The sequence below is a fragment of the Notamacropus eugenii genome, chromosome 2 (genome assembly GCF_028372415.1).
Source record: "Notamacropus eugenii isolate mMacEug1 chromosome 2, mMacEug1.pri_v2, whole genome shotgun sequence".
Lineage (NCBI taxonomy): Eukaryota > Metazoa > Chordata > Mammalia > Diprotodontia > Macropodidae > Notamacropus > Notamacropus eugenii.
In genome coordinates, this window is record NC_092873.1 from 404391224 (window position 1) to 404411162 (window position 19939).

At 35.3% G+C, this 19939-nt stretch overlaps 1 protein-coding gene across 14 annotated transcripts in view; it reads right to left on the reverse strand.

The window, feature by feature from the left end:
* The window catches only part of AKT3 (AKT serine/threonine kinase 3), a 428671-nt gene that overhangs the window by 26470 nt on the left and 382262 nt on the right, over positions 1 to 19939 (reverse strand). For 12 of the 14 annotated variants that reach the window (XM_072647619.1, XM_072647620.1, XM_072647616.1 and 9 more), the window contains one exon: positions 18112 to 18199. In XM_072647619.1, coding sequence (XP_072503720.1) covers positions 18112 to 18199 — 88 coding nt within the window. Of the gene's footprint in view, positions 1 to 18111; positions 18200 to 19939 lie in introns of those variants that run through there. The other 2 variants (XM_072647621.1, XM_072647615.1) reach the window with 1 other exon arrangement.

Below are 19939 nucleotides of genomic sequence, written 5' to 3' on the forward strand. Positions count from 1 at the left end.
AGAAATGCTAAGAAAGCATTATCTCAGAATTTTCATCAAAGGACTTTGGGTTGATTAATCTCAATTAGAAACCTTATGATTCTCTTCTTAGCTATCAATTCTAATATAAGGCCCTAGCTTAAATCTTTATTATAATTTTTATCAAAAGCCTAAAAAGTTTCTAGACCATCCCCAGACCTCTCTCCCCCTGAGTCTATCCAGGAAGGACTTCTCTTTGAAGTGTTTAGAATCCCAGAACAACTCCTCCCTGAAGTGATCAGACTAGGGGAAGGAAGAAATTTTGGATTACTTCAATCCACCTCTACAAAGGGGGCAAAGAGAATTCTTAGAGGTTAGAGGATTAAATGATTCTATGAACATAATTCTTTAGAGTGCACCAACATTTTAAAAATTAACACCATTCCCAGGCTATTACTCAAACCCTGAACTCTTGCTCAATCCTGACTGTAATTTTGGCTATTATTTGAGAATGTTATAAGATTTAGCTCCAAAATTGGTTGTGTCAGAGATTTTCAAAGGCAGGATACATTTCTGTCTTTGAATTCTTTTTAAGCAAATGATTAGAATTAGTTTAATTAAAATGAATAAAAATTATTTCTAGAATGCTTATGTCTAAAATGCAAAATAGAGAAATTTTTTTCTACAAATTATATCAGTTAGGAGTTGGGATGAAATAAGTCACAGATATGACCAACAATAAATGTTACAAAATCAGACACAACAATAATTTTTTAAATAATAAACTCTGTTCCAAGTCCTATAAAATGGGCAAAAATATACACTGGTATGTATGGTATAATCTGTAACTGCACAGCAAGATTACTAGTATGAGTAACTTGCAGCAACTGGCAATTTGAGAAGGGGAGGGGAAGGCATCTAGGGGTAAAGATAACAAGTCCAGTTGTAATCATGTTTAGTTTGAGACGTCTACAGGATATTCACTTTGATATGTCCAAAAGGTAGCTGGAGGTGTAAGACCACAGGTGGACAAGGAGGCTAGAGGGTTTAATAAATAGATCTGAGAATCATCTGCATAAAGATGACTATTTAATACATGGGAGCTGATGAGATCATAATGCAACATAATATACAGGAAAAAGAGACATAAGACAGAGCCTTGAGAGTCACCCAGAGATAGCAGACATGACTTAGATGAAGATCCAGCAAAAGAGACTGAGAAGGATCCATTAGGATAGGAGAACCAGGAGAAAGAAATGTCACCAAAATCTAGGAGAGATTATCAAGAAGATGATGAGCAGCATCAAAGACAGCAGAGAAGTCAAAAGGGATGAGGATTAAGAAAAGACCATTATTTTTTTTAAATGATGTTCCTTTAATCACTGCATAAATAAGTTTTACTCCTTTAAACACTACTAATAGCTTAAAATTTTTAACAGGACCGGGAAATAGATCACTAAAGCATGTACAATGGAATGGGAAGGAAGATTCCATGCTTTTCAATTACAACCCTCCCTCCCTCCCCCCGGCTGTCGTTTGTAATTGGGTAGTTTTAAGGAAAAAGTGGGGTAGAGCTGAGTATGATGTGATTCTAAAAAGCAAAATGATGCAGGAAAAGGCTAAAGGAATAATTATCTCATGCAAACAAAGTGCGAGAGGAAGAATTGATACAGAGGAATTGGATGGGAGGGGAGGATGGCTAGTTCTGGAACCCTACTCTCAAGCGGAATGTGTTAAAGAGCAATACATACATACATACACACATACATACATATATATATCTAGAAGGGTATAAAAATCTAAATTCAAAAGAAATAACAGGGTAAGGGGATAGGGAGAGAAGAGAGGATAAGGGAGGGTTAGGGAATAGGGTAAGGGGGTTATAGAAGGGTGTGTTGATTAAGGGGAATGGGACAAAGAGAGAAGCAACATATATATTTAAAAGGGTATAAAAATCTTCTAAATTCAGAAAGAAATAAGAGGATAAAGGAGGTTCTTCAGAGGGGAAAATGAGGGAATAGGTTAAAGGGTGATATAGAAGGGTGTTTAGCTTAATGGGAATGGAAGGATAACGGAGGTATTCTTGGAGGGGGTGTAGGTTAAGGAATAGGAGGACAAGGTAGCAGGTAGAAGTAAAATAGAGGTGTGAGGAGGGATAGGAATACATGAGAAGAATAGTGAGAAAAACAGGAAGGAGGAAAATATACTATAAGTAATTACAGCTTAGAATATGAATGGGATGAATTTACCTAAAAAATAGAAACTGATAGCAGATGAAACATTTGGATTCAACAATATGTTGCTTTCAGGAAATGCTATAAAAATGAGAGATACACACAAAAATAAAATAAAGGTAAGGAGTAGAATTTATTAAGTAAAAAAGCAGGGATAGTAATCATGATCTCAGACAAAGTTAAAGCTAAAATCAGATTTAATCAAAAGAGAAAAATTGGAAACTACACTGGCAGTATATTAATCAATAGCTGCAGACCATATAAAATAACGTTACTTGACAGTATTAAAAAAACATGAGAGCATACCTGACAAAACAGACACTGGAACTATATGAATATATACACAAAACACCTTTTATACAAAGTTAGGTCTAAATAGCTGAAATAATGTTTATTGTGCATAGGTAGGTAAAGTTCAAATAATTTTTAAAATGACAATTTTAATTAAGATGCTATTCACCTTCAGAGAAACAGATGACAAGTGGAAATAAGTATAATATGGTCTTACATATATGCTTTTGAGTGTTTATGTGTGTCTACAGATATCTGTGTGTATATATATATGTCTGTGAGTGTGGGTATATGTATGTTTGTGTATGTATATACACACATGTGCACAAACACATATATCTGTGCTTAATTGTAACCTGGGAGTGGGAGTGGGGAAAAGAAAGGGAAAAAATAAAGTAAAAAGTGCACAGCAGAGGGCAAAAGAAAACATACAACGAAACAAAGAAAAGATTGACAGTTTTGAAAATAATATGTAGTGTTCATGATACAGATTTTCTTGAAATGGAAATGTATTGCTTTTTACTGAATTCTTATGTCTTGCTGTATACATGATAATACTTTTCTTATTTTGTATTTAGTTTAAAATAAATTTAAAAATTAAAAAAAAAGACCATTAAATTCGGTAACCAAGAGATCAGTGGTGACTTTGGATATAACAGTCTCAGTTAAATGATGAAATTGTAAGCTAGATTAATGAGCCTGTTTAGAATTGTGGGTTGCTCTCTCAGGGAGTTTGGCAAAGAAAGGAAGGAGGGGAGTAGAGATATAGGATGACAGCTAGAAGCAATGACAAGACCAAGTGAAGTTTTTTTTAAAAAACGACTCTTTATGTCATAAATCAGACAAAAACTAACATGTCAGCTATAGTAAAAGAGTGAGAATTTAATTAATAACCACATTTCTCTATCAGATTGTAAACTCCATAGAGGCAGAACTGAGTAGTCTAGACTTTGTATCCTCCTAATCACCTTGTATCATCTAGCAGGTACACAAGGAACGTTTGTGGTATTTTCTTTATTTATTTCCCCTTAAAATTTGGAAGGAATATGGAAGATGACTTAGCCCAGAACTTATCAAAAAAATTTAAAAAGCTGCTCAGAAAAGTCTAATCTGATAGCTGTCTTGGAAGGTTAAAGAAGTGACAAAAGATTGTTTGGTGGAAGTCAAGTACAGGATGCTAACATTATAGTTAGGGACACTTTAATGTTTGCCCAGTGCTTTCACCAACTGTTAAACAGGCTATGTTGTAAAAATATTTGTGAGTTAATTGTTTAAAATTTGGAATAGATTTTTTCATAGAAAGAGTGTCATCAGGGTTCTCAAGCCTCAATAACCAATGATGTAGCTAAACCACGGCTCTGTTGGTACTACAGAATCTAAAGGCCATTTGTAATACTATTTCTATGGAAAAATGCATTTTTGTTTCAATTGTAAGTGGCTGCAACACATCTTTCCCACCACAATCACAGCAATGAGAGGGCTCCCAATCCCCTTCTAACCACTCTCTTTTGGTAGAAACATGCTGTGGCAAACAGAGCACAGGGTCTGGTAGCAGAATTCAAAAGATAACAGCCCAGAGGCCCCTTGGAAGCAAGCACCTCCCCTGACTGAAGAGTTTCACTTTTCAACTGGAATGGGATGAAATACAGGGGGGTGAGGAACACAGCAACAAAAGGAAAAACAAAGATTGTTTTATGCTTATAAAGGATAATCAACAATAAAGTAATATTAAGACAGAAACCGGGTATTTATTAAGCAGCACTACATGATCAAGGTGACAAAATGCAAAGCAGTGAAGTAGGGCTTGTATATATACAGATCATAGCTTAAAGCATCATAGATTTAGGGCTGGAAGGGAACTCAAAAGTCATCTAGTCCAAAGTCCTTATTTTACAATAAGGAAAATGAGCCTCAGAAAGTTGAATTGACTTGTCCAAAGCAACATGGGGAGTAAGTAGCAGAGCCAAAATTTTAACTCAGATTCTCTGTCTCCAAATCCAAGAATCTTTCTATTACTATACATATTTGGTAACAGTTAGTCAGCATATTACATTATTACAATTACCAGAATGCTTGGGGAAGGAAATGGTAAACCACGCCAGTATGAAAATATCAGATGGGGTCACTGTGATGGTAAGTGAAGTAGTATCTTTCACTGTTTTGTTTTAGTATAATCAAGTGCCTCTAACTGAATCTTGCCTTTATCAACCAAGACCCTTCACTAGGAGTAAAGTACAGAAACAAGAGTTTCTTTAACTAGAAACAGTATATCTATTTGTAATGTTAATTATTTTAATGTGATTAGCGATCTTCCCAACCCCTTAATGGGCCTGGGAAGATTTGTAGGAAGGCCCACAACTTTTGTTAATGAGGCACAGGTTCTCAAGGGTTATGATGCCCTCTGGCTGTTAAAAATACATAAATACTCTGAGGATGAGGTTTTACTTTGGGGCTTACTGACTGGGAGTGTTTGTTTGGCCAGTGGAGACTCTGCAAAGTCAATAAGGAGCCGCCCCCAGCTTTGAAAACCCTGATGTTGGTGCTTCCCTCTCTGGTAACTATGGTCAGACGCAGCTGGAACTGTGTGTTGATCTATGCTGTAGGTATTGCTTATGTCAGACATGTGGAAGCACATCTGTTGATTTTGATTTCTCTGTATTTTCTCTGAAGTGAACTAAGTGAATGATACATGTATTTGATTAAAGTGATTGTTAGACCTCAAAAGTTGCCTTTCCTTTTATGAATGCAGATCTAAGAAATGATAATAGCAGGATCCATTGTGTATGTTGAGGTGCTTATTGATATAGTCATGAAGAATCATACACAACTGAAAAACGACTTAACAAAAAAAACAAAGAATGTTAATTCCCTAAATATGAGCAAACAGGAATTAACTATATATAACCCTTTCCTGCAGTGTTTTCATATAATGCAAACCTAAAAGGCATCATGCAAGTAGCCAAATTCATGAAAAATCCACATTTGAGAACTGTACAATCACCACAGACTAAACAATTCTAAGGGCAAAGCAAAGTACAATAGTATTTTCTTTTGTGGTAGTTGTCTTTAGACAATTTTTTGGATAGTTGCACCACTGCTGTGACATTAAACTTTGTGGAAAAACTTTGCCAGCTGGTTACTGTGATTATTCTATCTTTTCTAAAATATCTAGGACTCCAGAGTGGTCAGACAGACCAGTAAGAATAAGAGACTCAAGGGACATAGAAGAGTACTACTCTATATTGTTCTGTTAGTGAGGGAGTACTGGACTGACCAAATTATCCACTGCCATCTTAAAATGTTTTTCTGCTTTTTAAATACTGCTGGAGTAAGATTATAATTTTAACCAAAATGAATGTTAATTTGAGAATTACTTCTTTGCATGAAAAGAGATTACTAAACCATAACAGGAAAAGGTTTTTAATTGGTATGCCAAAATTTATAATTAAGAATAAGTACTGAATAAAAATCTAGCTTAGATTCTGAGACAGACGCAAAGCTCAGTTTCTAAATATGAACACAGACACATAATTTAAAGCGTGAAGAACTACCACTCTAATTAGTACGCATGTATACCTCTTCATTTTTTACCACTATTCTTGGTCCCAATTCTGATGGCTACTCCAGAAGGAATTTGATCTCCCCTTTCACCTCCCCACCCTAGTCTTGTGATCACAATGAAATTTATTATCCTTGCAGATCCTGCGTGGGCATAAAGGGTAGGCTGAACTGACATTCACTCAGACTTTTATATACTTCCATGGCTACAGTGATCTCATCAGTGTTAGCATTTCCTCTCAGTATAGCAAAACAAAAACATGGCCAGAAAGGAAAGGAAATCTATTGGTTATAATGATTTAAATGTTTCCAGGTAAGAATATTTAGCTTGGATATTTGAATTCATCTGAAAGACTCCCCACCCCAGTCACACACACACTCAAATTCCAAAATGGATTAAAACTTTTTTGAATTCAGCAGATAAGCAGAGAGTTCCAGAACTAGGCTTTCATACCACTTCTCACCCCACCCCTACCCTCCAACCCTCCCAACTCCTATGACACTAAATTCTTCAGGTAAGAATTTTACTACTTTAAGGCTGACTCCCTCCTTCTACCATCTCTTAACAAGTGTATCTAAGGCCAAAGACTTGGCCCTCTGGCTCTTCACTTCCTACTTCTGTTATACCAATAGCTCTTAACAAGGTCCTTCAGTTGCCAGGGACACAGATACTCAGTTCTCTAGATCTGTCTCCTCAAATTTAAGCTTCTTGAAGGCAGTGACGATTTTGTCTTTACACTCCTAGTACCTTGCACACCTAATCTACTAAATAAGTATTTGTTGAATTTGCCAACTAAAACTACAATCTCTAAAGATCTTTTTACTGTGAAATTCAATGGTCTTTCTTCAGTTCTCATTCTTCTTGATTTCTCTGTTTGATATTACACTCCCTTCTTCTGAATATTTCTTTCCCCAACGTTTTTCATGAGATCTCTGTTATGGATTTCTGCCTCCCCTTATGACTGAACTAGACAGCTCTGCATTAACATCATCTATGTCCCACCCCCTTTCCATAGTATACCCCAAGGTTCTCTTTTAAACCCTCTTCTCTCTCCACAATTTCTTGGTGACCTCATTAGCTCCTATGGGTTCAACACTCATCTCTAGGCAAATGTCTATTTCATCTATATATCTGGTGCTCCTCTCTTTCCTGAACTCCAGTCCCTTATTTACAAATGCCTGCTGGATATTTAACCTGGATCTCTGATGGACATTTCAAAAATACGTTCAAACTGAACTTACACTTTCCCACTGTGAATAAATCTATTCTTCCTAACTTCCCTATTTCTGTGGAGGGCTCCACCATTCTAGTCCCTCATGTTCACAGTCCAGGAGTTCTTTTTCATTCTCCACTCTCCCACTCCTGACTCCACAGTCAGCTGCCAACATCTTGCACATTTGTTCCCTGCTCCTTATACAGCCACCTCCTTGGTTCTGGCCCTTATCACTGTTAGCCTGAACTATTATAACTGCCATTTAAGTGGTCTTTTTGCCTCACTTTCTGCCCTCTGCAATCTGTGCTTTGCACAGCTGACAAATAATAATCCTAACATAGAAGTACGATCTTGCTATTTTCCATCTTAGGAAATGTTCGTGGCTTTCTACTGCCTCTAGAATAAAAGATGAACTTCTATACTTGGTACTGACAGCTCTTCATAACCTGGCTCCAGCCTATTTTTCCAGGCTGATCACATATCCATGTGTAATCACATCAATTATAGTTTAGGAACTGAATTGCTTGTTTTGCACCAAACAAAACATTCTTTTACCTAGAATGCTCACTATATTGCCTACTGGATATCTCCATCGGATTCTCCAGTAGATCTTTCAAACTTAACATTGTCAAAATAGAATTCATTCTTTTCTCTAAGCCTATCACTCCACACTTTCTAATTTCTGTTGAGAGGAAAAACCGTTCAAGTTTGAAACTTCAGAGTCAACCTAAATATAATTCTCTCCAATATAACCCACATTTAATCAACTACCAGATCTTGATTCACTGTCTAGAATCTCTTCCATTCTATCCTCTTCTCTCCATTCACACAACTACCACTCTAACTCAGATCCTCATTACTTCTTGGTACATAATACCTTCCTAATTGGTCTCTATATCTCATGTTTCTCTAGTCTATCCTCTACATGATGCCACATATATATATAAATGTATATATGTAGGGAGAGAAAGAGATCTATGTATTTAGATATCTACATTTAAAGATATAGCTATCTATATATGTATGTGAATGTATTTCCCCAGGAGAACGTAAACTCATTGTGGATAAGACCTGTTTCATTCCTATGTTTGTATACTCAGTACACTGCACATAAATACTGCTCAACAAATGCTTACTGAAATCAGTTTACACGGATACCATCTTTATCCAGCTCCTCACGACCTTATATGTACAATATTGCATTTTTCTAGCTTATTCACTACAGTCTTCATCTCAAGGCAACTCTCTCTACAATCCAACAAGCATACCAGAAATTTATCTTATAAAACTACATTTTAATGATATCACCCCCCCTGCTGCAGAATAGTGTTTCCTTAATGCTTACTCTATCAAGCTCAAAATCCACAGTCTTGTTTTCAAGACCCTCTGTTAACTGGTTCACCTTACCTAGTCAACTCTTACCATCCTCTACTGCCCACCTTGAATCTTCTCTCCAGTCATGTTCTTTGTACTGTTCTCCTCACCTGCCATGTTCATTCCTGGACCTCAGAATTGGCACTAAATTATATGTTGCCTTGACCTTTAACTAGCTATCTCTTTTATTAATTCATTCATCCACCATTTATTAAGTGTCTGATCTGTGCCAAGCACTCTTCCAAGAGCCGCTATGAAATGAATAGTCTCTGGCATCAAGAAGATTATATCTTGTTAAGTGGAAGTAACATGAACATAGAAAATTAAATACAAAATAGGTTCAAAGGAGGAGAGAAATAAAGGGATCAGGATAGGTTTCTAGTAGGAGTTTAAAATAAACTTTGAGGGAAGCTAGAGTTTCTAATAGTTTTGTCAGACTGTATTTCAATTATAAAGACACAAAGATGGGAAAATGAATGTCATGCATGGAGAACAGCAATGAGATCAGTTTAATATTGGTCCTCTTCAATAATCAGACTAAAAGCTTCTCAGAGTTGAGGCCATCTATAAATTGATGGAGCTGGCCAAACCAGATAATCTCTGAGGTAGCTTCCAATTCTAAAATTCTAGGACTTAAAATTTTCTATTTGTTTAATAGCATGCAGAGAATCTCACAAAATATGGATAACTTTAGATACCTAACTGATTGGTCTGTTTTAATCAGTAAGATGTAACTGTAACACAGATACCAAAAACAGAACACAGTACAAAATACGAGGTAAAAACAATTAAATTAAAAACTGTGTCAAAACTAAAAAGTTAAAAAAAAACCAGGCTTTTATAAAGCCTATGTGCAGTAAGAGCAATAGTCTTTAAGCCCTCATAACCCTTGTGTGTCTTCCAAAAATGATGAGCCATTTCTTTTGACCCAGCTTCCTCACACTTATTCACAACTAACTGTGACTAAATGATTTCCTAAAGTCCTAAATCCAAAGACCTGGTCTGCTGCCAGAGGACAAAGATAGTACTCTACAGAATGCCTCCCTCTGATCACCATATGCCAACTTTGAGGACATTTTCCAAACAGACTACTCAATTTAGAGGAAGATCCTTTAAAAATTAAATATATTATTGCCTTTTGAAAAACTGTTGTCAAGAAATGAGGAACCGGCACACAGAACTTTGGCACCATCTCCACAAGAAAATGAAAGCTGACATGACAGAAGCACAGAGGTTCACTGTGTATAAAAAGTGAGTTCAGAATACTTACTTATGAGACAGCATGTGTGTCCACTTATAAATGGTTTTTAAAGAAATGAGAAAAAACATACCACCACTTGGAAATAAAAGCAAATGCAAAGAGCACATAAATTGATATTCTTGGTCTCACAGAAAAGCCTTTCTATTGCTTTCAACAACATGACTTTCAGATGATTTATTTTCACTTGAATTTTTTCATGTAATTTTAAAAATATGTTACATTAAAAAAAATAAGGGTAAGAAAATCCACTCAATTCTAAACTATAAACTATAAACTCCTGACCTACAGAACTCATTGGCTAGGGGAATTGTAAAATAGATGGGCTGCACTCCAGAGGAAATACAAGAGCTGAACTCCGAATCAAATAAGATACTGTGCTAGATTCATTCATTCTGAGCTGATGTCAAAATGTGTTTGTGTAGTCCTCTAATGAAGAAAGTAAGACTGTATGAAAAACAAATAAAAACCACTCCCACTTAAAAATTTAGTAAATAAGAAATGTGAAATGATAACTTCAAGGTCAATATAAGCATAATGTTTACAATTCAAGGATAAAAGTCAATAGCTCCAAATACTTTGTAAATTCAATATTCAAAATTACCTAAAATAAGAATAAACCTCCCTATTTTTGCTTACTTATAAACACTATTCAGAAGTAACCAACAGATATAGCCTATGACAGTGTAATGCTAATCAGAGTTAAAGATCTTCCCCATGGATAAATGGGCCTGCCCATTAAGGACATCTTGATTAGGAGAGGACTACACTTTTGTTAATTTCTAATGCACTGGTTCTTAAGGGTTGTGATGCCCTCTGGTTCCGAAAAATGTATAAATACTCTGAGGTGAGGTTTTACTTTGGGGTTTACTCACTGGAAGTGTTTATTTGGTCAGAGGAGACTCTGGGCAGCTGCTGAGGATCCCCCTGCTTTGAAAACCCAGATGTTGGTGCTTCTCTCTCTGGTAACTATGTATGTATGTATGTATGTATGATCAGACAGTTGGATCTGTCTGCTGATCTGTGATGTATCTATGGCTTATGGTCAGGCAGTTGGAAGCCCTTTCTATTGATTACTATTTCTTCGCATTTTCCCTGCAATTCAGTGTGCTGACTTTTCTCCCTGAACTAAGCAAATGATATATGTGTTTAATTAAAGTGACTGTGGATCCCTCAAAAGTTGCTTTCCTTTTGGAAAAGATCTAAGAACCTGTACAGAAGTCCCTCCTGCATATGCTGGGGTGCCTGCTTTTAGAGATAGGGACTTCATGCTATCAATAATAGACTTTCTTACACCAAAAATTACTATTTGCAGTCATGTTTCCAACTGATCCTTCCTTCAGTTGTTACAGAGATGGTTCTGAGAATTCCACAATCACCCATTATTTATATAATTTAACATGACAAGAACAATTTAAAGATTATCACTGTTGATTATCTTCTTAAGGTATTCACAAAATGAAGTACTACTGGTTTCATATTTTCCCCAGACAATGACTAATGTTTAAATATCCATACTAGAATAGTGGCTCTTGTTCTCTAATGTAGTGAGTTCACATATGCATCTGTTCTAAAAACACTAATAAAAATTAAAGGGCCCATCTATCAGTAATATTTGTAAGAGCATATTATTGCAAATAAGAGGAAACAATGTGCTATAGCTTGTCCAAAGGCTGATTATAAACAAAGTTTTATTCAACGAACATACTCCTTAAAATACTGTTATTAAGAATAATAACATAATAAAGCCCTGTTACAATATTGTCATTACATTCCTCAAGGAGTGATGCCCTTTTATAATGAGATTCTATAAATACATCAAGAATTCAATTTTCTTAAACTGAATCCAAGACAGGAAGAATTCCAAAGTGTTACAGGAAAATTTCAGTGAAGAAACAAAATTTTCATTGAGTCATATTAAAGAATTCTACACTTTCAAATCATAACATACAAAAATTACTCAATACAAAATAAAATGAGTCAATCTGGACTAAAGAAAATAGATAAAACAGAATAGATACTTAATCATACTGTTTTCTTCCAAAGGGAAACTAGACTAGAGATTGGACCTCCATTCTGTTTTATCAATTCAGATGGAGTAGTTGGATGAAAGCAATGCAAAGCTTCACTTCTATTTGAATAGAGAATGCTACCATCTATTAAAAAAACAGGGAAGATGATATTGGTATGAACCATGACTATTAGGATAGCACATCTATTTTGTAGTGACATTAGGTTGAAATTTAGTATGCAGTTATCCAGTAAAGACACATTTTCCCCCCACCTGTTTGTAAATCACCATTGAACTGATTAAAATGCTGCATGCCTTCAAATAAACTAGCTACAAAAATTATGACTTGAACTGTCAACTTCTGTTTCTGAGTACTTGGCCAAAGATGATGAATTGCCTATATATGTGGCATAAGTCCTTCTACTAAAAGGTCTGGAATGTTATTATCCAATTTATCCTCCATATAAGCATAATAGCTCTCCTTACAATATTATCATAGAATAGATTACAATGAAATAGGCACAGTGATAGCACTGATTTCATAACAACTGAGTTTAAAGTAACATCACAGTCATAAAACAGTGAAGAACAAAAAAGATACCTAAGAATGGCTTATTTTGCCTCACTGGAACCATTCAAATCTAAATGCTTAAAAAAAGGGAGGGGGAGCTCATCTTTTTTACTTTTTAAAAAATACACAAGGAAAATTCATGTTAGAGTATACCATGTTTTATGAACTTCAAGAAAGAATCAATGGTAGAGCATTGTTTCCCAGTAAGGTATATGGGAAAATTTATAACTAATTCCTCCTGGAGGAGGGTATCAAGATAAATACATGTCATACTGAGTGGAAGTACTTGGGTCACTTTATATTGAGCTCCACAGCTAACAGTGCTGTTGCAAGATTCCAGCATACTACAGTTAAAAATCCACATTATAAAAAAATAAACAAATTAAATTATAATAAGAAAGGCATGTTTGAAAAAATGGAAAAAACACCCCAACAACACTCCAACCTCATCATTATTCACTCACTGTGCTCAAATAGTCATTGCTAATGTGATGCTGTTTCATACAGTCTTTTGGAATAATTGTTTAGACATGGAGAGTCATGAGGTGAATAAACAATGCAGAAGCATGTCAACTATTCACATCAATTAACTCCAAACCTTAATCTTTCTTGAAATTAATTGAAATAGAATTTTGACATAAAGGAAAAATTTAAAAGTTTAATGATTTTTTAACTATGTGGTTCTAGATTTTATGAAAGTAAAAATGCAAGTTTGAAACTGTGTAATAGCTCAGAATTTAAGAATATCTTGAAGGATCAAACAGCTGTCAACTGATTAAGTATATATTTTTTAATCCACAAGATTAAGAAAATAGATATAGAAAGAAAAATTTTCATTTCATAATACAATTATAGTAAAAAGTTCAGCGTCAATTAATGTACCTACTCCTTTTATTTAATTAATACATTAAAATTTAATACAATTACTTTTTGAAATTACACATTATTATAAGAAGTGTTGAGCAATCATCTCTGCTGGTAAAGGGTGTGGTATGTATGTGTGTGCATACTGAATACTGCAGGGAAATCAGAAAAAGAGAATATTTAAATGTCTGTTCAAATCCAGATTTACCCCTATAATTGTGTTAATGAGTTAACATTGTCTTACATGTAAGAAGTAGCATAAAAGAGAAACATATTCTATAAAACATATAAAAAGAAAAGAAGGCAGATTGGTTAGGTAGGAAGAGCACAAGATAACTGATGGACACCCCAGGTACTAAAATGGCACTTACATAATGTCCAAAACCCTAAAGAAAGAGGCACACAGAATGATATAGATGCATAAGAGTTGCAATCCGTACAACAGAATATCCCCAAGTGACCAGAAATCCACTAAAATAGTCAAATATCTAAAAGAGCCCAGTTTGGCAACATTCAGCAAATCCCTAGGGGAAAAGAGCAGGGAAAGCACAAAATACGTACCCAAAAGTAGAGCAACTATCTTTGGAGTCAGAAATTCTGAGGTTTTGAGTACCTACTCTACCACTTAGTTGGAGAGCCTCAGTTCAATTAATTTCCCCAGCTCTTGTGTCCTGATTTCTAAAATGACAGGATGAGACTAGAAGATCTTTAAGATTCTTTCCAACTTTAACATTCTCTCACTACACATGAACATTTCTACACTACATGTGAACATCTCTACATCTACATGTGAGATCTCTTTTGAGGCTTTTATTACAACTATTTGGTAGGGTGTAAAGAGTACCCTTGCCCAAAGCCCTGCTGGTCCAACAAGGATGAGTAGTACCCTTGGATGTAGTTTTTTAAAGGGGACAAACAGATCTGTCAAGCCTCTCAAATAGAGTAAGCACAGACAGAGAGCCCAAGATAAAAGAGGGGGTACACACAAAGAATATTCAAGGGTCCATGGTGGGGTTGAAGACCCTGTTTACATCACTGAAGGAACTTCTTAGTCACTGACTGCCATCCAGGGGCAAACAATGATGGAAACTCCTGATATCAGAGGTGGAAGCTGTGAAGAGGTAATGACAGACTGACAAAAAGAGCTACTAGCAGAGGAGTTCCTAAATCAAGACTCTTGGAGCAAGGGGGAACAATTACATGACTTCATAGTGGGAGGGTCAGGAAAGGACGATGCAATGGGGGTCCAGTGTATAACATTCTTCCATTCTTATTCATTTTTGTAAAGCAACCATGTTGGGGAGAAAAGTTGACCTTATTCTTTCTTACTGTAACAAGTTATCTCTTAAGGCATGGGTGAATCCTTAAGTTTAGAGTACAGGCAAGTCTCACTTGTTTCTATCAACCTCAAAACCTCATATTTTGCTTCTAGGGGAGCCACAATTTCCATTAATTCTGAAGTATTAGAAGAAAGAAGAATTAATTTGACTCTTTATTAGCTCAAGTACAAGTCATTTATGTTTTGCATTTTCTGTAGGGTGGAATAATGGTACTCCTATATATAATAAAATTGCCAGTTTATGTGATTTGCCCTTAGACAGGGCTAAGGTTCCTATTACCTTTTCTTTAAGTATCTAATATGATTCAAGTTCTGAGGTTCCCAGAAAAATGCTGGGTAGGGTATGAGACAAAAAAGTACCTTGTGGAAGCCCTCCTAACACTGAATTGGCCCTTGCCCTGTTTGCTGTTTTTCTTCAGCTGCTACCTATGGTACCAAGAGATTCACTAGGGGTTGGATGGAAGCTTCACTCCGGAACACACTTCTAAGTTCTCTGTGGATGGCTCCTTTCAGGGCTGGTCATCTGTCTACGTTTCACTCAGTTCAGCTACTTTCCAGGTCTACCTATTCTCTTTTAAGGACCTAGTCCAAAGCTGTGATTCTACTATTAGACTAAATAGCCTTATCTCAATCATTGTGTGTGCTAATAAGCACCGAAGATCAGGGTACTGTTTATACCCCATGTGTTCAAAAATAAGATATATTTTCAAGGCTAGAACAAAGGCCTCCTCATCTTTTAACCTTGTTAAGTTTACTGAGCTACTCTTTCTTGTACCCCTTGTCAGGGAAAGATTCCTATACATCATAGGGTTAAAACCCTTTATGTTAAAGCATATGTTTCTCAGATTTTTCCATATCTATTTGGGTATGTCTGTACTTTCTCAGGTAAATTATTTAAATCTGTTTAAAACTGTCTTCTCCTTGCCCCCATATGATATACAGAAGTGTCAAAAACACTATGAATATTGAGAAGTCCTGATTTTAAGATTTAGCTGCAATTTCTATAAATATATCCCTCAAACATATAATAAAATTACAAAACCAGTTAATTACCTTAATATGATGCCAACTTAATGAGAGATAAGAAAGTATATGGTCTAATTTATAGATGAACAAGCTCCTATTTATTAAGTATACATTTAGGGAGAGGCTCACAATTACTTGAATAAAATCAATTAACCCATTGATTTTATAAATGGGACCTCTAAAGTATCCTAGTGATCTAAAAGAGTTAATAATATAGTTAAGGGCTCAATTTTCACCTAGAGAATAGCTCTTTTATCAGCAAAATCAAGCCAGTGTGTTATTTAAATCATAAGGGTTTTTTATGGTTTTGTTTCTTGTTGACTACAGAAAAATGAAACGCTGCTCCAGAACCTTCAGTCACACACACACACCTCATCTCTGACTCCATTCTCCATTTTAGAAGACAATTTTCTAGTGGTTGTCCTTCATGGACATGAGGTTGACTACAGAAAATCCTGGCCAAGAGGTCAGGTCTCCATTTAATCTATTGGTCTATTAGACAAAACTACTCTATGCAGGGTCCATTTTTCTTTGTTCTACAAATACTCAATACTTCTGATCAAATAAGGGACCCTATGTCTATCAATCACTTAGAATTATGCCACATTACTAAACTCTAGGTCCTTAACAGAATTCCTTCCACCAGTCCTTATACAGAATCCCTTTATTTGCATTCAACATTCACCAGCTGCATATGTAGCCTGCTGTCACCTTGACTCTGGACAAGTGTAGCACAGTGATGCTGGGCTTCAGTAGGCCTCACTTCAAAGGCAGTATTCTAGCTCTATTCCTAGACCTTGTTGGTATTTATCTCTACTTGCCAAATAATATAAGCAGTAATATAATGTAACGTAATATAAGCAGTCATTGATGATGAATATACCCAAGGACCTGCATTTGTGAGAGACCCAAGATTCAGAGTCACATGGAGTTGACACTATTGCTATTTTTCCCCTTGCTTTGAAATCTGACACCATGTTAGTGCTACCACACATTGTACACTCTAAGGAAATGATTTGACCAAGTTTTCATCATTTGGACAACATATGCCAATGTGATAGAATTCAGTGGAAGCTTTCAACTTTGTATACTGATGAAACTCTCTGACTACAAATAAGGTTTCTGAGGCACAGAACTAGCCTCTATCTTCAGTTTCTTTGGAGTTGTATTGACTTACTTAAAATACTCGATAATCTCTTCCATGTGTTTCTATATGTACTTCATAAAGGTAGCACATTAGTTCACAGAGGTAAATGAAAGAGAGTCTTAAAAGGTACATAGCTTCATCAACTGGAAGAGTTTTATATTGGTCTCAAAATATCTTCAAGCACAGCTTCATGATATGGACCTATTGTACAGCTCTGCTTTACTACATCAATGATGGGGAACAAGCTAGACAGCTAACCAGCATCTTTTACTGCCTACAATAACACAAACTAACATAAAGCAATGACACTTTACTATGGCAATCCAGGTATTCAATGTAGATGACATCTCTCTAGCTTTACTGTAAACACAAATAAATGAGAATTCTTGACACATGAAAAACTTATTTAAATGTTAATAAATAATGCTGATGTTTTAAAAAGATAGAAAACTGGAAACAATTTAAAATAAATGTAATAAAAGAATTAAATCTGATTTATAAAGGGCTTATTAAGTCCTGTAAAGGTTCCATTATAAATTTAAAGAAAAAGAGGCTTCTGTAAATCAAAATGATAAAATCAGTAAGTATATTCCACCAGAGATGGTGAAGTATTTTCTTGAATTCAATCTTCATGTCCTAGAGGTAAGATTATACATATAAGAGTTACAATAGGACTAATTTCCCCCTTCCAAGTACAGAAAAAATTATTGACAGCAAAGGTGATATATCTGTTTAAGTGAGAAAAAAATGTGACTCTATATTAATGTATATTTGTCTGGGCTTGTAAACAACCCAAAGAAGATTCAAGAATGATACATGTAACCCAGCTGCGAGCAGTCACACTCTATCTCTGATGTTGAAGTTTAAGCCAAGATGTTCTTTAAAAATAAGGAATAACAAATAGATGGCAAATAAAAGTAAGTTTTGTTATTAGATCTAATTCTATTGGTATTTCATGTTTCAAAAGACACAGAAGTCCCCAAATCAAAAACAAAAGGGAAACATATCTTATATCAGCAAGAAGAAAATCAACTATTTGACCATATTTACCATGGAAGAAAAAGGGAGTTTAGGAACTCATCCAAATCATGAATTGCAAAGTGAGTTGGTAAGAATTTAAGTGGCAATTTCAATCTAAGTTTCAAAATTATCAATACCTTTTATTTTGCAAGCTAATAAAATACAGCCTTCTTTCATAAATTAGAAGTACATTCATTTCAACCTATCAGCCAAAAAGAGAACATTCCGCCATAAAGAGTTTCTTACCTTTTTATCATATACATCTTGCCAGTTTATTCCAACAAAGAAACTATGCCTCATAATTTCTTTTGCATCATCTGGACCTCCACCAAGGCTATCAGAGGAGAAAGAAAGTTAAGTAAATATTAACCATATAAGCAAAGAAAGTTTCACTGAGACTGTAATAGCCTACTCTTGAACAAACTATCAGTAAACAACTTCCCAGAAGAGTATCATAATTGAAAACATAAAACATTTCTTTCTCTCCCTCCCCTGTATTTTCAAGTCAAAATGTAAGTTGGTTACATATATACCATGTTTGACTTGAGATATAGATCATTAATGATGGCTGAAATGTGGGTAGAGAAAAAATAAAAAATACTACTAGAAACAGAACTAATTCATGAAATTTTCATATTGGGATTTTAAATTACTTTCCAAAGAACAGGATCCAGTTTAAATTTATACATACATATTATTATATTGAAACATATGAATAAATAAAAACATTTTAACAACAGTAACAAAAAAAGGTTAGGGGAGGAATCAGTCAGGCGAGAAACTGATTTTAACAGTAGACTGTTTATTCTACAAAGGTGCCCCCTCTACTGAGCAAAGTGCTTTACACACAAGATACTTAATAAATGCTTATGGTTGCTGACACCAAGTATTGCTTATGTGTTGTGGTGTAGTTAGGATAAAAATATATTCTTTGAAAAATATAGTTTAAATGCAGACCAAGTTATGATTGAATGATCTGCTATGGGTACTACTAGTCTGGGCAACAGAAGGTATGGTCATAATGCACTCCAGACTGATTTACTATATCACTTGAAAACCAGTTATCATTGCTTTATAATTACATGCTGAATAATTTGGTTGCTACCATTTGAATTTATGAGGAGACAATGAAAGTGGAAATCATACTGTTCTCAGAAAAGACAGGAATTTGGGGAGAACAGAAAAGGAAAGGAACTGCAGGACTGAAAAACAGGCCATTTTCTCTCTTTAATGTTCAGAGAAGAGCTAGTATATTATGAGCACACCAAATCTGCATGAGAGAAATGGAAGAATTAACTAATATATGAATATCCTGAAGGTTGAAAGGGAATAGCCAGGCCAAGAGAAGGTAGGCAGGCTCTCTTTACAGCCTGAAGTGACTCCTAGCAAAAACCATTTTTTAAAAAGGACAGAGAGATCCTGGATTCTTGGAAAGAAGTTGGAAATATATTTTGAGAAACACTCAAGACAATTTACTCAGAATGTCTTCCATTCATGTCACCTCATAATATATCCTGTTGTCAGTGAATTGTACATTCTTTAACTAAATATAGTCTCAAAGACACTATGCACCATCCAAGAATATACCCAGAGAATCTTAGAGGAATACTTTAGAAATGGAGAAGTAAAATCTTTAATATGAAATGCCCTCATAGTATGAAACCACACCAAGTTTATGTATTGATAGTTGCCTTCATTCTAGTCACCAAATGACTCACAAGTATTACATCAGACTTGAAAGTCAACTAATATAAATAATTAATAGTGATCAATTAGGTGGCACAGCGTGTAATGTTGGACTTGGAATCAGAAAGACTAGAGTTTGAATTATGCTTCAGATACTTACTACTTTTCTGACCCTGAGCAAATCACTTAACCTCTCTGTGCCTCAGTTTCTTCATCTGTAAAATAGGCATAATCATATCTATCTCACCATGTTGTTATGAGGATCCCATGAGACAACACATGTAAAGTGCTTTGCAAATTTGTCATTAGTTTAAGAGGAAGGGCAACGTAGGACAGTAGCTGGAGAAGTGGCTTCAGGAAGATCTAGGTTTAAGTTCCTCCTCGGCAC